A 17,981-nucleotide genomic window follows, 5' to 3' on the forward strand; every position below is an offset into this window, starting at 1 on the left:
TGGTAGACAGTGACTGTCAACAACGGACCAAACCAAACAGGAAGAAGTCCGTATATCATGGCTCGGATCTAGAGATCCAATGCCTGAGAATTTTGGTGTGTGAGGAAACAGGAGTACTCCGAAAAAAAACAAAAGAACTTACACCTGTTGGGACCGAATAAAGCGCGGCTAGTACCCGATTAATACCTAGTGAAGGTGCCAGAACCTGAAAAGAATAAAGTTATACATAAAAGACAATAAATGGACTTTAAGATTTAAGGTGACTTAAAGTTTAAGGATCAGTGTTGTCATGTACCATGTTGAATGGGGGATAAGTGTTTACACAAAGATTTGAGGATGGAAGTAATTTCATGAAAATTGGATGTGAATAATTTTGTTGGGCGGCCTGTTTTTAATATTTAGTATCAAGTTTAATTAAGCGCTCTTGTACTGTTTGTATCGTGGTGTGTTTGTGCACATAGCATGTGAAGTGTGTATTGCAGGAGACGGTGGACTAGACGTGTCACATGGTTTTGTAGTTTTTGGAATTGGTGGTGGTTCATGTTACATGTTACCATCGAGCCATAATCTATTGATGGTCTAATGTATGTTTTGTTTATACAGATTATTATTTGAGGCCTGCATCTGTGAGCGTGATGGATAATTTTACGGAACTAAGCTAGCCTAGTTTTTCACTTTCTTTTTTATTTCTCTGAAACACGCGTGTCTGGTCAGTTTAGAGTTGATGGTTCAATCCCACTATTTATTGGTAAAAGAGTAGCCTAAGAGTTGTCAGTAGGTGGTGATGACTAGCTGCCTTCCTTTTAGTCTATTAAATTAGGTACGGCTAGATAATACTAGGTTCCAACAAAGGTTGGCGGTGGGTGGTGATGACTAGCTGCCTTCCGTCCAGTCTTACACTGCTAAATTAGGGACAGCGAGGTAACACTAGATTCCAACAAAGGCTTTTACGTCATGTTGCTTAGCAACAAAAGTATAACCTGATACTGTTTTTAGTTTATGTACTGACAGTATAAAATGAAATGTTTAGACAATAAAACTGGGAAAATATTTTTTGATTTCTTAATTTAGAGTTTCCGTTGATTAAAGAGGTTTATATTTTTATTTAAGATGTTGGTGATATAACAGAAAATAGCTTAATTAAGAAACAATTTAAGTTTAAAATTGAAACGATGTTTTTACTTTCATAATAAATTTTATGCACTTGGCTCTAAAATCGTAATGGACAAATAGTAATCAAACTAATCTGTCTGGATAAATGCATTTTGGCTTTTATGACTCCTCCTGTTTCGAGAAATCGAGCGTGACGTGACGTGATACACACTAGCTTTTATATGGGTTAGAGGTTGTTAATATAGCACCAAACTATTGGGTGAAATTAACTGTGAAAATAATTTTTTAAAGATATATTTTTGTGATCATTGTACCCATACCATGTAGAATAAAGGATCCTGGACTGTAAAACTAGCCATTATAATAACACCTTACAGTCTTAAACTAGCTATTATAATAAAACCCTACAGTGTAAAACTAGCCATTATAATAACATCTTACAGTGTTAAACAAGCCACTACAATAACATCCTACAGTGTTAAACTCGCCATTATAAAAACACTCTACAGTGTAAAACTCTACATTGTTAAAATAGCTGCTATAATAACACCCTACGTTGTTAAACTAGCCACTATAATAACACCCTACAGTTTAAAACTAGCCACTATAATAACACCCTACAGTGTTAAACTCACCATTATAATATAATTGTGCAGTGTAAAACTAGCCACTATAAGTAGCTAAGGAAATGGCATAGTGAACTGTAATACAGAAACACCCTGTAATGTCCTAATGAAAGAGTTTTATTAATGCTTTAAAACATAATTTCAGTAAGACTGTATATAATAAGTGATTTATCTTGTTTATTTCATTTATCTTCACCTGCTACTTAGTAGGTAATTCGAGTAATTTGCGTAGTGTCACGAAATATCACGTTATAAATCGTATGTTTTTTATCCTGTTAATTTATCGTGAATAACTGTTGTTGAGAGAAGTACTGAGCTTATGGTAGTCACGTCATATTCAATTTCCTAATTTTAAGGGTTTAATTTTCACACGTAATATCGCAGTACTGTGAATTATTTGCCTTTTGAATAATATATGCCTTGAAAATTAACTTTAGCAGCAACGTCCATTACAACTTTTGAAGTCAGACACGACTGAATATTTAGTTTGCTGAGACTACGAATACAAAGGTTCATGATTTTCGTCATATTGAAATGTGATTCTGATTCTGGAGCCATGGGTGCGCTATGAAGCTGACGGTCAACTATTACTATTCGGTCACAAGAGATGTCGGTGGATACCTTCTCTCTAGTGGTTCAGCGCTAAGAAAAAGACAATAATTTTAATTTAGAAAATCGTAATTTATGCTAAATGCCAAGTTATGACTTGTATAATGAGACAGTTATACCAGTAAAGCTTCTAGCACAATGATGCACAAACATAAATAATACGGCATATTATGATACTGACAGCATAATTATTCGAATATGTTAACGAAGCTTCGTGTCATGTGACTGTTAGTGTAATTGTAAACTTACATAAACTAATACTAAAATAACGTTAATACTCGCGATATGTATATAATTAGTACTGTACAGTTGAGAGGTATGCTGATACTATAATAGTGACTAACTATTTATATTTATGTGTTGTCAACGATAGGTGTGTGTCAGTAGATAGAATTATGACTGTACTTAATTTTAATTGTTAAGTTATAATAAAAAATAATTTGTATGGATAGAAATGAGTGATAAACCTGACTACGTAAAACCTTGTTGAAACTAAACAGATGGTTGTTTATATTGTAAAATAATAATGGTACTTCCGTTTATTTTGATATTAGGATTGATATGTTGGTACAGTGACAACTGAACAGAGGATTGTTTATATCGTAAATGAACAACTGTGTTTTTGTTTCCTGCGAGATTGGAAAGGGTGTATCGATAACTAATTAATGTGCATTAGTTTATGTTGCTGTTTTTAGTGCACAGCTACAATTGGTTATCAGCTGTGACCATTGCAGGGAATCGAACGCCGGAGTTTAGTGTTGTACGTCTGTAATCTTACCGCTATCCCACTCTAGGACTTGTTCATTGCAATAGGAAAAAATAGTATTCACGTCACACCATACGCTATTAGAAAGTTATAAGCTAAGTTAGAATAGTCGTCCCCCTGTAGGTCAGCGGTATGTTCACGGACTTCCAATGCTAAAAAGTAAAAAAGAGGTTCGATTCCCCGCGGCGGACAAAGCTCAGATAACCTATTGAGAGGTTTTGAGCTAAAACAATTCAAGAATAATTGTTTATTGAAAGAAAAAACCCAACATTCTAGAATTTTATATATTTGTAAAGCTAAACTTCAGAAACACACACCATTAATGATATATTATGAAAGCAAGTGAATAAGCAAAAGTTACATCACTTGTGGTTCACTGCGGGAAACATCAGCTCCATTAGTTGACAATCTTTAGACGTTACGTTACCAATTCCCACACACCTCTTCCGTTGGTTCAGCGGTAACTTAGTAGTTCGATTCATGTGTTGTGCATAGTACGGATAACGATAGGTAATTTTACATCTTTGTGCTTAATAACAAAGAAACTTTATCAGTTGTAGTTCTCAGTTAACCATGGTGTGAATTTCTGTTGTGAGAACGAGATAATAAGTTTCATTAAACAGCTTATATATGGTATTGATGCATAGAGAGATCGAAATTAATAAAGTCCCAGCGATAGTAGATGTAAAAAAAAAAAGAAGTCATCCTTGTGATATAATGTAAACAAAGATATCATTGTGACGAAGTTAGTTTGTGTTAAACAGGAGTTTTTCTCAGTGTTTGTTTATTATTGTTGTTTTATTGTGTGTTTTTTTACTAGCCAGACTTCACTAATAAACTTTTCTTTTGTTTTGACACAAAGGTATATAATTAATGTGTTTTATGTATGTGCTTTGTCCGTTGCGGGGGGTCATATCCTCAATTTCAGCATAATAAGCCATGACTGAATCAGTGGGGGTACGTTAATGAAGAGGCAGACAGTGGGGGATGAAGTCGTTTCACGCAGTGTGACTTTTTTGTCATTAATTTCTAGAGTATTCTCTCTTTTTGTTCCCTAAGAGTAGATGCACGAGGTGTTTTATTAAACGTATTATAGCGTCATTAAGTGCCACGGGCTGAGTTTAATTAGCATATCCCTGCAACAAAAAATAACTTATAGGGATCGTAAACTGTTCTTTGGAAAGTTCAGCTGATTAATGAATGCATTAACTGATAATAATATCGGCATGTTTATTCTCTACTTTTAGATATTTATAATAAATTTCATTATTTTCTGTACTGGAGTGTAATGCCAATTTATTTATTAAAGCGACATGGTATATAATTATTTAAAGAGCTTCGCGACTTTTGAGGAATTGGTAGAGATTCTTTGATCATGAAGGGTTTGTTTCTAGCTAAATATAAGGACATAAACCACATTTCCGATACATTAATGTCACTTTGTTTCTGAGAAGGTACATAATAGTTGTTTAAGCAAAATTCCCAATCTTTCCGATGGCTGTGACCTCTAGTGGTTAACAAGCTCACTAAAAGTTATCGGTATATAAAGTTAACAAATAACCCATTCTAGGTTCAGATATTTTGAGAACTTGCTGATTGAAAAAAAAAAAAAATTAATTTGCACTCGTTGTTACGTTACATTTACAAATGTAATGTAGAGATTAATAATTGCGTAACAATAGCTAACGTATAAAATTACATTAAATTGATTTATAGGCAAAATTGCAATATTTTAAAAGTCTTAAGTATTGGTACTATTTGAAATTACAGAGCACAAACGGCAGTATTACATTCAACTTTGACGTTGCATTATATCAACCCTACTATGAACTTGTTTGCTATACAAAGCAGCTGTACAGTGAAAACACTTTTACAGGGGTTCATATATTTTTCCTTTGACGTTTCTATTTTGTTTGATGTGATTGATAGATAATATTTTAATACTTCGTACTGAAAACAACTAAGCCTGTTTTTATAAGTTTGACACACAATAAACAGTCAGTAGAGTGAGAAAAAGCTATTTTCCATTACGCTGTTATAAATGGCCATTATACTTACGTAATATCCATATTGAATTGTTACACATATTTAGAGCAGACGGAATATAAGTGATTTTTTTATGAAATAAAATCTCAGAATCTTTCTCCATAATCGCCATCCTCAAATAAAAAAAATACAAAATATTAGATGGATAGTTTTAAATAGCGCTGATGTAACAACTAAGTCAATTTATTAATTTACACTTACAATATCTAATATAATTTTCATTCAAATATTTTTAAACACTTAAAACTAGTAATATGCGTATCATAAAAAATAGATATTTTTATAAAGTTATAATTAACAGTTAAAACATTTCTTTTTTGATAATATAATCAGCTATCTTAACTTTTTTGTCGTTCTAAATTGGAAAGTGCTCAAACGAGGCAACTGTAATAACTTTCACTGTATGTCATGTTAGGTTTAAACATGGCACAACCTTGCAGGTGAGAGTTCGATCTCATTTAAGTACCAGTAATTACAAATGTAGAATATCCTTAATGCGTAAACCCTAAGAAGAATGTCAGATGCCTAAATTGTAATAAGCTGAAGAGAACTTCATGTGTTAACTCTAATAAGGATGTCAAAACTCTAATGTGTAATTAGCTGGAGAGACCTTCATGTGTTAACGCTAAGAAGGGCGTCAGAACCCTAAAGTGTAATAAGCTGGAGAGACCTTCATGTGTAAACCCTAAGAAGGGTGTCAAAACCCCAAAGTGTAATAAGATGGAGAGAACTTCATGTGTTAACTCTGAGAAGGACGTCAGAACACTAAAATGTAATAAGCTGGGGAGGCCTTCATGTGTAAACTCTAAAATGGGCGTCAAAACCCTAATATTTAACAAGTTGGAGAGACAATGTATTAATTCTAAGAAGGGCATCAGAACCCTAATCTGTAATAAACTGGCGAATCCTTCGTGCGTTAACTCTGAAAAAATGTCAGTCCTAAAATATAATAAGTTAACTACCAACAACCAGATTAAGTCGCATCAGTGACAAGTTAATGTTTACAGGTCTGTGTCAAGTTGTTCGTTGTCATTTCCCAACATTATTAAGAACCATTTATTTCTCACTGAAATCTGGTGAAGAGCCGTTTTCCGAAACATTGTTCTTTTCACCTACTGTTTGGAAAGTAGACAGGAACTTATTATGGCTATCTACTTGAGTGATGAGTCCCTCGATTTTATGTTCGTGAATTTTTAAGACAGATTAAACTGAATAGACCGCTCATACAACTACAGTATTCCAACTAATATTAGTGGCTAATTTTCCTACGGTTCCCTAGTTTCTTGTGAACCCAGATGCGTGTGAGATGTAAGGTTATAATGTGTCAATAATTTGTGATATTTTTCTCTGCTACGTGACTCTGTAGACATTATCGGTCGCTCTTAACTGACAATATATATTTGTAACAACGCTTAACAGGGGTAATACAAGCTATAGAATGCTACTTAATTTTCTAGCTTATTATAGCAGAATAACTAGTACGTCTGGGTGGAAAATGTAAAAAAATATATATAGATATAATAATCTGAGCACATATATTTTTATTCTCGACTACAACACAAGTGATTTTCGTGCTGTGCTTTGAGCAATTTTTAAGAAAAACACCCAAAATGATGAAACTAGGTCGACATCATGATAAGAGGAAGTCGTTCAGTTTACAGTTTTGAACTTTTCAAATACTTTGTTGACTAAAATAGTGATTTTAACGGTCAAAAGTTTTTGTTTTCTTACTTTACAAGACTCTACGATAGTATTATATCATTATGATCGCTTCATTTCTCACTGAGATCGAGTTAAATTGAGTCTATTATAACCCTAAAGGTGTAATTCGTGATTGTCAGTAAGAGATCTAGTGCCAGCTGTAATCGGGTAACAGATATCGTCCACCACCTCCACTGTTCCTCCTGATTACCCCGGCCCACACCCCTGGTGTGACGTTCATGATTAATACAGTATTAGCAAACTGCAGGCCTCACTTAGCTGAAGAGACAAGAACGTTGAATCAGACTTAATTGAAGGGTAGCGACAAACGATACAGACAAATTGAGTTGGGGTAGGGGAAGAGACTAATGTGAAAAGTGAACGACAGGCGCTTCTGACGTAACTCGTGCACTGTAACGTATTATTTTGTGAAATCCGTTTTCTCCGAGAACTGACTTACGCTTCGTTTCATCAGATTATAAGGTTAGTCTGCATCGGAGCAGAAACATTTTCTTTGTTTCCATGACAACAGCGTCAGCTAGCTTCGTTTGGGCGCCTTGTAGACTGATATACCTAATATTGATTACACGATATGTTAAACTGTGCCATCACTTAAAAGTACGATCTCAAGTAGGCTTTTTGTTTTTGTTTGTTTGTTGGGTGTTTTTTTTTCCTCTCTCTCTCTCTAATCTGCACCAGCATTAGAAGTTAACCCTTGACTGAGTTCCTAAACCTATTAATCTCGAACATGCACACTTAAAAAAAAACTTCATCGTATATAATATTAGGTTTTTGACCCTCAAATGGAACAGAAGTCCTATAAAAACGTACTTTCAACGGAGTCTTTATACCGATAAATTTTAAACTATTTAAAAGTGAAATCTTAAAACTGGTGTAACATCAATGTGAAACAATGTATATATATCGTTGTTCAGTGTTTAATCTGAAACTTAAAATTACATCAACAGTAACTCTGTTATCACGAATTAAATGAATGAATCTATGCACCTACATCTTTGTTTGATCCGTAGCTGAAACGTAAGATTTCTTTAGAATTAAGTGTTTTCTCCAAAACATACATTCACTGTTAACGTTTAATTCTAAGTTCAACCTCAAGCTAAAACATTGACATGTATTCACATGTTGAAAATGATCAGAATCGATTGTTTCGGTTTGTTTTGAATTTCGCACAAAGCTATCGGCTAAGGCTGTCTACGCTAGCTGTCCCTAATTTTGCAGTGTAAAACTAGAAGGAAATCAGCTAGTCATCACCACCCATTACCGACTCTTGGGCTACTCTTTTACCAATGAATAGTGGGATTGACCCTCACATTATAACGCCCTCACGGCTGAAAGGGCGAGCATGTTTGGTGTGAAAGAGATTCGAATCTGCGACCCTCGGATTACGAGTCGACTGCCTTAAATACCTGGCCATGCCGGACCAGAATCGATTGAAACAAAACAAGACATTTACATCAAATGACAACTGTTTCTTATTATACTACATCATAATTACATGACCTTAATTTGAAACTTTGGTATCGACGACTATTAGAATGCATGTTAATTGTTTTAACCCAATCTGAAGCATGAGTGCCAATCCCCACTAAGCAGTTAATCTTACATGGAAAATTGAAAATAATCAGAAGTAAACAACTGACCCAAAACTTGAAGGTTAGGTTTTAATTGTTACATTTTTGTATTAATTAAAAGATTAATCTCAGTATCTTCCACACGGTACACAGTTAATCTAGAAACTTACACTTAAGAAAGTTAGCTATGCCAATGTGGTGAGGTTATCTAACCTGTATAAAAGTTAGTGCGTGTCATGTTGCGACACGTTTGATGTCTTGAAATAGAACTCATAAGAGCCAGAATGCATTTATCTTGATAGAATTGCTCGATTACTGGTGCCGTAAAACCTTATAAGTGTAATGAGTGTTTGTAGAATAAGCCTAAAGACGTAGTGTGGGATCACTTAGCATAGAGCCAAATGTATAAAATGTATTATGAAAGTAAAAATATCGATTTTTTTTTAAATTAAGCACAAAGCTACACAACGGGCTATCTATGCTTTGCCTGCCACGGGTATAGAAACCTGGTTTTTAGCGTTGTAAGTCCGCAAACATACCGCTGTGCCAATGGGGGTCAAAAATATCGATTCGATTTTAAACTTAAATTGTTTTTCAGTTAAGCTATTTTCTATCACCAACATTTTAAATAAGAAACAAACCTCTTTGATCAATAGAGACTCTAAAGTAAGAAACCAACAAATATTTTTACGGTTTTATTGTCCATATATTTCAGTACATAAACTAAGAATGTTATTAGGTTATACTTTTGCTACTAACCAACGTGACGTAGCGTTACCAAAACTCACCGAATTTTCTGTACATTAGAAGTTGTTATTGTAACTGATTTTTTGCCAATAATTATTTTACGAATACGTCAGGAATTCATTTAATGAATTTTCTTAATCTTGATTGGCTCACAAAGACATTTGCCGACGTTTGACTATCTCGACTGTACTTTTGTGCCATTTTGTTGATCAAGCTTGATTTCGTAAAATTAATTTATTTCAGTTATGAAATATGAAATTAGGGTATATTATATGGTTGATATGATAATACTTAACCTTTGGTTTTTTTATGGGCTATACTCTCGTTGCCTAATAATAAATTAGATATTTAATTGCAGAAGTTCAAGAAAATCAACAACAAATTAGGAAATTCTGTTATTTTTATACAATCTTTCTGTCGTTCTATAGCCCCCTAGTGGTTCAGCAGTAAATATAAATAATTATAACGCTTGAAACCGGATTTCGATACCCGTTATGGGTAAAGCGCAAATAGCCTACTATTCTTAACTACAAACAAACGAACTCTCTCTCTCTCTCTGTGCGTAAACATACATATATATATATATATATAATAAATTGATGCATCAGAACAGTTTTAAAATATCGTTATATAATTGTTTAACTTAAGTTTCTTATTCTTTACCACATCAATATAATTATCAAAGTCATAATTTCTTTTGATGTAAAGTTTTTACGAACATATAATAATATTCTCACTTACTTCCACATCTATGCTCACGGTAATTAATGAATAATTTCACAGAAATTCTAATTTTATTAAGTTCCTTGTAAGTTTCCATAAATCGGACGGAAAATTATCTTATAATTTCATACACTAACTTATTTTTTTATTTCTAATGTCTTCGTCATTATTGCTAAATCACGGGTACAAATTGAGCTTGCAGTAACTAATACAGAGAAATTCTTGATTGAAAGTTTGACATCTTATATGGCAAGTAAAGAGTCGAAGTGATTAACTATGCTATTAGTTAATTTCTGCTGCTTGTGTCAATCTTTTGTTTGATGGGGTGACATGGGTTAGGCGTAACTTTTCCTCTGCGAAAACTTAATTCAAATTGAACATGTCGTATAATTAAAACGAGATAAACTACCTCTCGAAGCCTCTAGACAAAATTTATTCATTTAACAACCGACCCACTGCAAATCACTTTTCGGAGTGTCAGATAAACTTCCGTTATTCGTTTCAAGTCAAATCGGTGAAACAAATATTAAGTGCGAGAACATTGGCTAGTTCGCTGAATGCCATCAGAAAGAGATGACTGTCGTCGAGAATACGATCATTTATTATTTCTGTTAGCCTCGTACACGGACCTAATTGTTGGTGAGAGAGTGATATAATTATTTAGTGATGTCATCACCAATTTATATCCACTCTTTTCCCAGGGCGCTTGCACACATTAACGCTATTAACGGTACTATTCAAATTTCAAGCCCTCACAACTCTCTTCTACCACACTGTTAAATTGACCTATTAAATGTATCATTGTTCTAACGATTATGATTTTTTTTTCAAATGCTGTTGGAATATTCTCTGTTTTTTCCTTTTGTTTAGTTTTATTTTGTTCATTGTATCTAAGAAAGATACGGTGAAATTATAATAGTTTTTAAATTATAGTATAGTTGTGTGTTTACGTACGAAATTAAAATTATTTTTATGCATAGTCGATTTTTTACTGCTGTGTTTGTTTTTCATTACATATTATTTCTTATGAAAATCCGTAGATTTCTAAATTGTTAACTATAACAGAATTATAGCTCCAAATTATTAATAGGTTAAGATAACATTTGATAACTGTTGATTGTTCTACGTATAAATTTATAAATGTATAATAAAAGCAGTCTTTATTCTATATTTAAAAAATGTTTAGTACTTATAAGAACTCTGCTCCGTGCTCATTAGAATGTAGTTTTTGTTAGTTAATTTCTTTTAGTTAAGCCACGATTTTAAAGCATGATTAGGCGAAAACAAGAAGATGCGTTATACGTTAGTGTACGGGCCTATACTTGCCTTATCAAGCATAGTTTTTTTTTATTATTTCATCAGCTCATTTACCTAAGTTACGATTTTAAAGCATGATTAGGCGTAAGTGAAATCGTTCTCTATATGTACGTGTTGGAGCCTATATTGGTCTAATTGTGCTTAATTCTTTTAATTTTTCATTTTGTTTAACTAAGATAAGGTTTTAAAGCATGATTAGGTGTAAATGAAAAATTTTATAATAAATACATGTATCCTGTAGCTCAGTTTTCATTTTACTTTTCAACTGGTTAAGCTTAATCATATTTTAGTATACCTAAATCTTGAGATTTAAGCTATTTTGTCATTGTAATTTCAAAATAAATCAGATATTAGTAAATACAAGGAGTTTCCATATCAGTACTCATTTTTAATGACCTCTAAACATTTAAGAATTTGGTCTAAAATTTGTGATAAAAATCACTTAAATTGCAGATTTTTTTTCACCTTTGTCCTATTTTCTGTTTCGGATCCAAAATAAGAATCGAGTAAACTAATATTTGAGATGCATCTTTTAATCTCCCACAAATCACAAGTTAGGCCTAATCTCACAATATCGCGTCAAAGAAAGAAAGCATTAAGATTGCAATAAACAAAATAGTGAAAACAAACATTTAAAGATATCTTTAAAACATATGAAATGGATAATGAGAGACAAAATATTCTCTTAAATGCTATTTATATATGCAGTTTAATGCTTTAAACGTATCCTAAGAATTATTTGTGGTATACATTGTACGTGATATTACAGAAATTGAATAAAAACTTCACTATTATGTAGATTTTGAATAGAGCATCAGAATTGAACACTGTCGGTTAATTTCTTGAGTAATACACCTAATTATGCTTAACTTTGCTGTTGTTGATTTTTTGAGTAATAAGCCTAAAGTAAGCCTAGCGTTTTTGTTGTTGATTTCTTGAGTAATACGCCCAACTAAGATTAGCTTTCCTGATTGTTTAATTTATCTAAGAATATATATTTTACGAAATGGATTTTTATTTTTTCTCTCAAAGAATTAAAAATCATTATTAGCGAAAAATATCTACTGTCGAAAATGCATATGAGTTGAAAACCCATAGCTTTACTCAGGTCTAGTTAGGCCTAATCTCACAATATCGCCTTAAAAAAAAAAGAAGCCATTGAAATTGCACTTAAAAAACAAAATAATTAAAACAGATTTTAAATTTCCTTTAAAAATAATAAAACCATAAAACAGTTGCAAAATACAAATTAAAAAAGGCTTAGGAATAGGTAGCCTATTATCTTCAGCATTGACAACACTGTTCTGTTCTTCATTAACAGAGAGACAAAATTACAGTTTAATACAACTGAGCTTCCACTATTTTCTGGTGTACATACGTTGATGATATAATGTGTGGTTTAAAAGGGAGAAGAGCACATGTAGACTTTTGAACACATGAATATAGAACATAGAGACATAAAATTTACAATACAAAGAGAGAAAAATGGTTTTATATAAACTTCCTAAATGTAAACATAAAAAAGAAACTTTGAGCTTGAAAATTAACAAAAATATCCTTCTTGATGAAACTTATTTAAACTGCTTTTCCGCGCACGATAAAAAGTGATAGTTGGAACATTAAAATTTTGTACAGCAACAAAAGTAAGAAAAGTACAGAGAGCAAAACTCGAAATAGAAAATAATGCTTCAAAACATAAAAACTATTACATGAATAAAAATAAAAGTGAAAAGAAACAAAGAAATGTAAATATGGATTAATACAATTTATAAGTGTTGCTGGAGAAAATTTAATTGATCTGTGGTATAAATTAAGTAAAAATACTAATTAAACGTAAATACTAAAATAGTAGCTAAACCATGAAATAGTATAACAATTATGTTACTGAAGGCCCGGCATGGCCAGGTGGGTTAAGGCGTTCGACTCGTAATCTGAGGGTCGCGGATTCGAATCCTCGTCGCACCAAACATGCTCATCCTTTCAGCTGTGGGGGCGTTATAATGTTACTGTCAATTCCACTGTTCTTTGGTAAAAGAGTAGTCCAAGAGTTGGCGGTGGGTAGTGATGACTAGCTGCCTTCCCTCTAGTCTTAAACTGCTAAAGTATGGACGGCTGGCGCAGATCGCTCTCGTGTAGCTTTGCGTGAAATTCAAAACCAAAAACAAACAATTTTACTGAAATGATATCGTAATGAATAATATGATAAAGGCGCAATGTATAAAATAAGATAATAAAGGCTGCGAAGGTTTGTTTTGAATTTCGCGCAAAGCTACAAGAGGGCTATCTGCGCTAGCCGTCCCTAATTTAGTAGTGTAAGACTAGAAGGAAGGCAGGTAGTCATCACCACCCACCGCCGACTCTTGGGCTACTTTTTTACCAACGAATAGTGGGATTCTCCGTTACATTATAACGCCCCCACGTCTGAAAGGGCGAGAATATTTGGTGTGACGGGGATTCGAACCCGCCACCCTAAAGCTACACAATGGGCTATTTGTGCTCTACCCGCCACGGATATCGAAACCCGGTTTATAGCGGTGTGAGTCCGCAGACTTACCGCTGCGCCACTAGGTGAAGGGGCTGCGAAGGACGAAATATATAAGAACATGATGCGAAAAACATAAAAAAACGAAAAGGATCGAACATATGCGAACATGTCTTTCAAAAACAAGACAAAAATAAATTTCTAAAGCGTAAAATATTGCAAAACTCAAATAAAGAAAAACAATGGAATTTTTAAGAATCAAATAATTAGAGTTTACATTGAAAATAAAACCAGATGGCATTATCATCGTAAATTAGGTTTGGTTGTATGTATATGTAAATTGTACTTCAAATACTGTACGTGTTCATGTCTTAAGCTTAAAGACGAAATGTTCTTCAAAAACAACTAAAACCTGTTTCAAGAACGTTTTGACAGCTAGTGAATATGTTTTATGTTTTACATATATTGACCGTGTTTCAGTTTTATGTAACAAACAGTTTGTATTTGAGGTCAGCTGGTACTCTAACACAAGCTTCAATACTGATATATCAGCTCTATGTAATTTAAAATACTAAACTAGATATAATGTGTTAAACTACGTGTTTTGGGATTACGTCCGACAGTTACTGCTGGATAGCGTGTATGCTACCTATAAATTATACTTGTCAGTGTGTTGCGTTTATGTTTAACACTTATTGACAGATGGTTTCTTGAATCACTAAATTATACTAATTCTCTTTTCATGTGTTATGTATGTGTATATAAGACAACTATAACTAGACAATTTTTATTCATAATTTTATTGTTTAAAACGGGCAAAAAAGTTTACGTTTTCTGCTCAATTGTAAAATATTTCGTGGAACTTTAATTAAAATAGAGAGAAAGAAGTTCTTTGCATAGGTAGTTGTGGAGCTTGACTCGCAATTTATGCGAGTTCAAGTCCCCGTCCCATCAAACTTGCTCGCCCTTTCAGCCGTGGGGGTGTTATGAAGTGAAGGTCAGTCCCGCAGTTCGTTAGTAAAAGAGTAGCCTAAGAGTTGGCGATGGGTGGTGGTGACTAACTGCCTTCCCTCTAGACTTTCACTACTAAATTAGGTACGGTGTAGCTTTGCTCAGAATTCAAAACAAACGAAAAAACGTTCTTTACTCACACACTAGTGTTGGAAACACGCGACATGCCAGATAAAGTTCCCATCACGTGTCGATATAAAAGCTATTTTCCATACGTTAATTAGATTGCTGATGAGATTTTCCTGAAAAGTAGGTATTTCAATTAATTAATTTTCCTAATTAAAGTCAAAGTAAAAAGAAAATTTAAAGTAATATTGATGAAAATTATAAGAAGTTAAGGTTGAATTCTTAAGATTGATAGTCATAGACTTATATACCAACTCGATACACCACCATACACTGAATGATCGATTTGAACCTTAAATGAAAAGAGGCTTTGATATGTTGGACTGTGACTAGATACGGAGTTTAGGGGATTGGCTGGACTGTATATATGTTACTCTAAATAGGAGGAGTGTTCATCTTCAAGCATCTTAGCCATTTAATATATATAGGCAGATAAGCTTATTTGGACCTTTATCGACAGATCTTGTGAAAAACCGCTGAGAAAACGACTTTTAAGAGCTGAGGAACCAGATCTTATATTGCTCAGCATGTCTGGTCACTACCGTGGGATTTTGAATAGGAGTATGACATTTACTCCCTCATAGTCTGGAATGTGACTATATTGGTGGATAATTCAGACGCCAGACATCGCAAGAAGTTCAAATCCCTATTCGGAATATTAAAAAAAAGAAAAAGAAAATCGAGAAGGTACTGGTTTGAGAACCACCCTGCCAAAGACTATGTGTTAAATACAACTGAACAACTAGTGAAGTTTCACTTTTCCGGGCGTTAAAATAATTTATTTATTTACAAGAAAGAAAGAAAAGAATTGATCCCAATAAGCCCAATTTTTTCACACCTTTTGTGAGCTTAAAACAATTTCGTACTCGTTACTAAGCCTAAATGACACATCAAGAGTTTTACTTGTATAAGGACATTCTAGTTTAGCTAATAACCAATTATCCAATCACTGCTCAGAAATCTGTATGTCAGTGTTAAAAATTAGCTTACCAAACTATGGATAAAGAATGTCAGTTGTGAAGTTTGTCATAACCTTTAACGTTTCAACAACAACAAGTTTCAATGACACTTAATAGCTGACAGATCTCGGGTTTGCCTAGCTTTTTCGCTAATGCTATTCGTTAGAATGTCTAGTTTCTATGTTAACTTCTCATTTTAATTCAATGTTTTCGGTTTGTGTTTTGTTTTAGGTTTCGGTTTTGTTACGTTTGAAAATGAAGACGTTGTAGACAAAGTCTGCGAAATCCACTTTCATGAAATTAACAATAAAATGGTAAGAAACTTTTATCTCGTTTTCACCTTAAAAATATTTGATCAACGCGTTCAGTTAACTTCATCAGCAGTTGCTGTCGTTATGTATTTGTAATTCTCCAATACCATTAATTAATCTGAATGTTAAAATATTGATTTCAATTTCAATAGACGTACTTTTATCAATCGAAACAAGCCTGCGTTTTGTGCTGGGGACATATGTCGATACACTGGGGGGGGGCTATAAATTTATGAACTTGCAACCCTAAAGTACAGGGTTCTATTCTCCGTGGTGGACAAAGCGGAGATAACTCATTCATTGTATAGCTTTGCGCCTCAAAAACAGGCATCAAACCAACAATAACAAAAACACAGTGACCTTTGGTAAGTGAAAACAGTATTAAGTTTAATGTTGCCTACTTTATTACTTGTCGAACGTTTTAATAATTAATTTAGTATTATTAGAAACATTGTTGTCCAATAACAAATACAGTGAATAAAACCCACGCGTTTGGCTATAACATAAAAGTAAAAACAAACAGAAAACTGCTGTGTAGTTTCTTCGATTCGTCATCAACAAGTTTTAAAATTTTAACAATTTCGTTTGGCCATATATGTGTTTATAAAGAAATTTCTAAATTAATTATTTATTTTTGTTCGTTGAAAAACACTGGTGTGCCGCCATTGTTAATGGGTCAATATTAAACATTTTAACTTGAAAGTTAAGTAGTAACCTATTCAACAGTAACCAGAAACAATGTGCAACAATGAAGGGCAAGATAAAAGAAATAAATCTTTTCGTGATAGATATGTATGGTTAACAGTTTGTAAGGCCTAATGAAAATGAAACAATATGCATCATTGAAGATCAAGATAAGAAAAACAAAAAACCTTTCATGGTAGTTATGTATTCCTGACAATTTGTTAGGCCTAATGAAAATGAATCTTTATCATAAGACATGACAGAGGTATTAACAATAATGTTTAAAACGCTGTATTTTGTTTAATAAAATTATAATATTTGTAAGTGATTCGATAGAAAGAAGCGTGGAATAGCTGTGTGACATTCAGGCCTGTCAACAGTGTATCTACCCTGTTCAAACTGCCAGTCCACCCAGCTTGGACAGCCCCTTACTGAATCTTCAGACAATTACATTTACTTTGTGATGGAACTACAAAGACAGACCCATTCAGTACCTAAGAGCTTCTACTTTATGTCTTGGTGACAAGCAATTATCTTTTAAGAGTCATGGCTGTAAGCTAAGCATTGATCGTTACGTAGTTAGTTTAACGATGGTCACTTCGTAACCGCAAGCGGAAAAATAATTTTAAAAAAGCAAAGTATTCGATACTTATAAGCTGAAATAAAAAATCAGTTATCACCTGTAATGAAAGACTTCACCCACCCATTCCCCCATTTCCAGAAGGTAAACATTGCGTTTACGGGTTTACACCGCTAAAATATGGGTTTCGTTTCCACGTGACGGACACTCGTTGCATGTGTTTATTGTTGTTTTTCCGAATTGCTTATAGAAGTATAACACTGATGGTATTCTGAGGTAATCCATAAAAGACGAAACATAATAATATACGTATTAACCACGTAACACTTGTGATGAGACACGTGTATAGAGATATATAGGGCAAAGAAACTTGTCCTAAAACGTATACAGAGAAATAAGAAAAAAAACGAAAAAGTTTAAAAAGGAACAGAGGTAAAATAGGAAGAAAGATGCTTGTAGTAAATACGTAACAGTAACGATGAATCATTAGTAGAGTTATATCAGTGAAATCGGTTGTTCTGCGCCAACTCAGTCTCAAATTAGACGGTATATTAATCAATATACGTTTATTTCATAATTATACAGAAG

At 33.3% G+C, this 17,981-nt stretch overlaps 1 protein-coding gene across 19 annotated transcripts in view; it reads left to right on the forward strand.

Moving 5' to 3' along the window:
* Nucleotides 1-17,981, forward strand: part of LOC143253396 (RNA-binding protein Musashi homolog Rbp6-like) — a 283,959-nt gene that overhangs the window by 228,591 nt on the left and 37,387 nt on the right. For all 19 annotated transcript variants that reach the window (XR_013029559.1, XR_013029557.1, XR_013029558.1 and 16 more), the window contains exon 8: nucleotides 16,050-16,132. Coding sequence is in view for 16 of the 19 variants with exons in the window: in XM_076507214.1 (XP_076363329.1) it covers nucleotides 16,050-16,132 (83 nt within the window). In the remaining 3 variants the exon portion in view is untranslated. The remainder of the gene's footprint in view (nucleotides 1-16,049; nucleotides 16,133-17,981) is intronic.

This window comes from Tachypleus tridentatus, chromosome 6, assembly GCF_004210375.1.
Source record: "Tachypleus tridentatus isolate NWPU-2018 chromosome 6, ASM421037v1, whole genome shotgun sequence".
Lineage (NCBI taxonomy): Eukaryota > Metazoa > Arthropoda > Merostomata > Xiphosura > Limulidae > Tachypleus > Tachypleus tridentatus.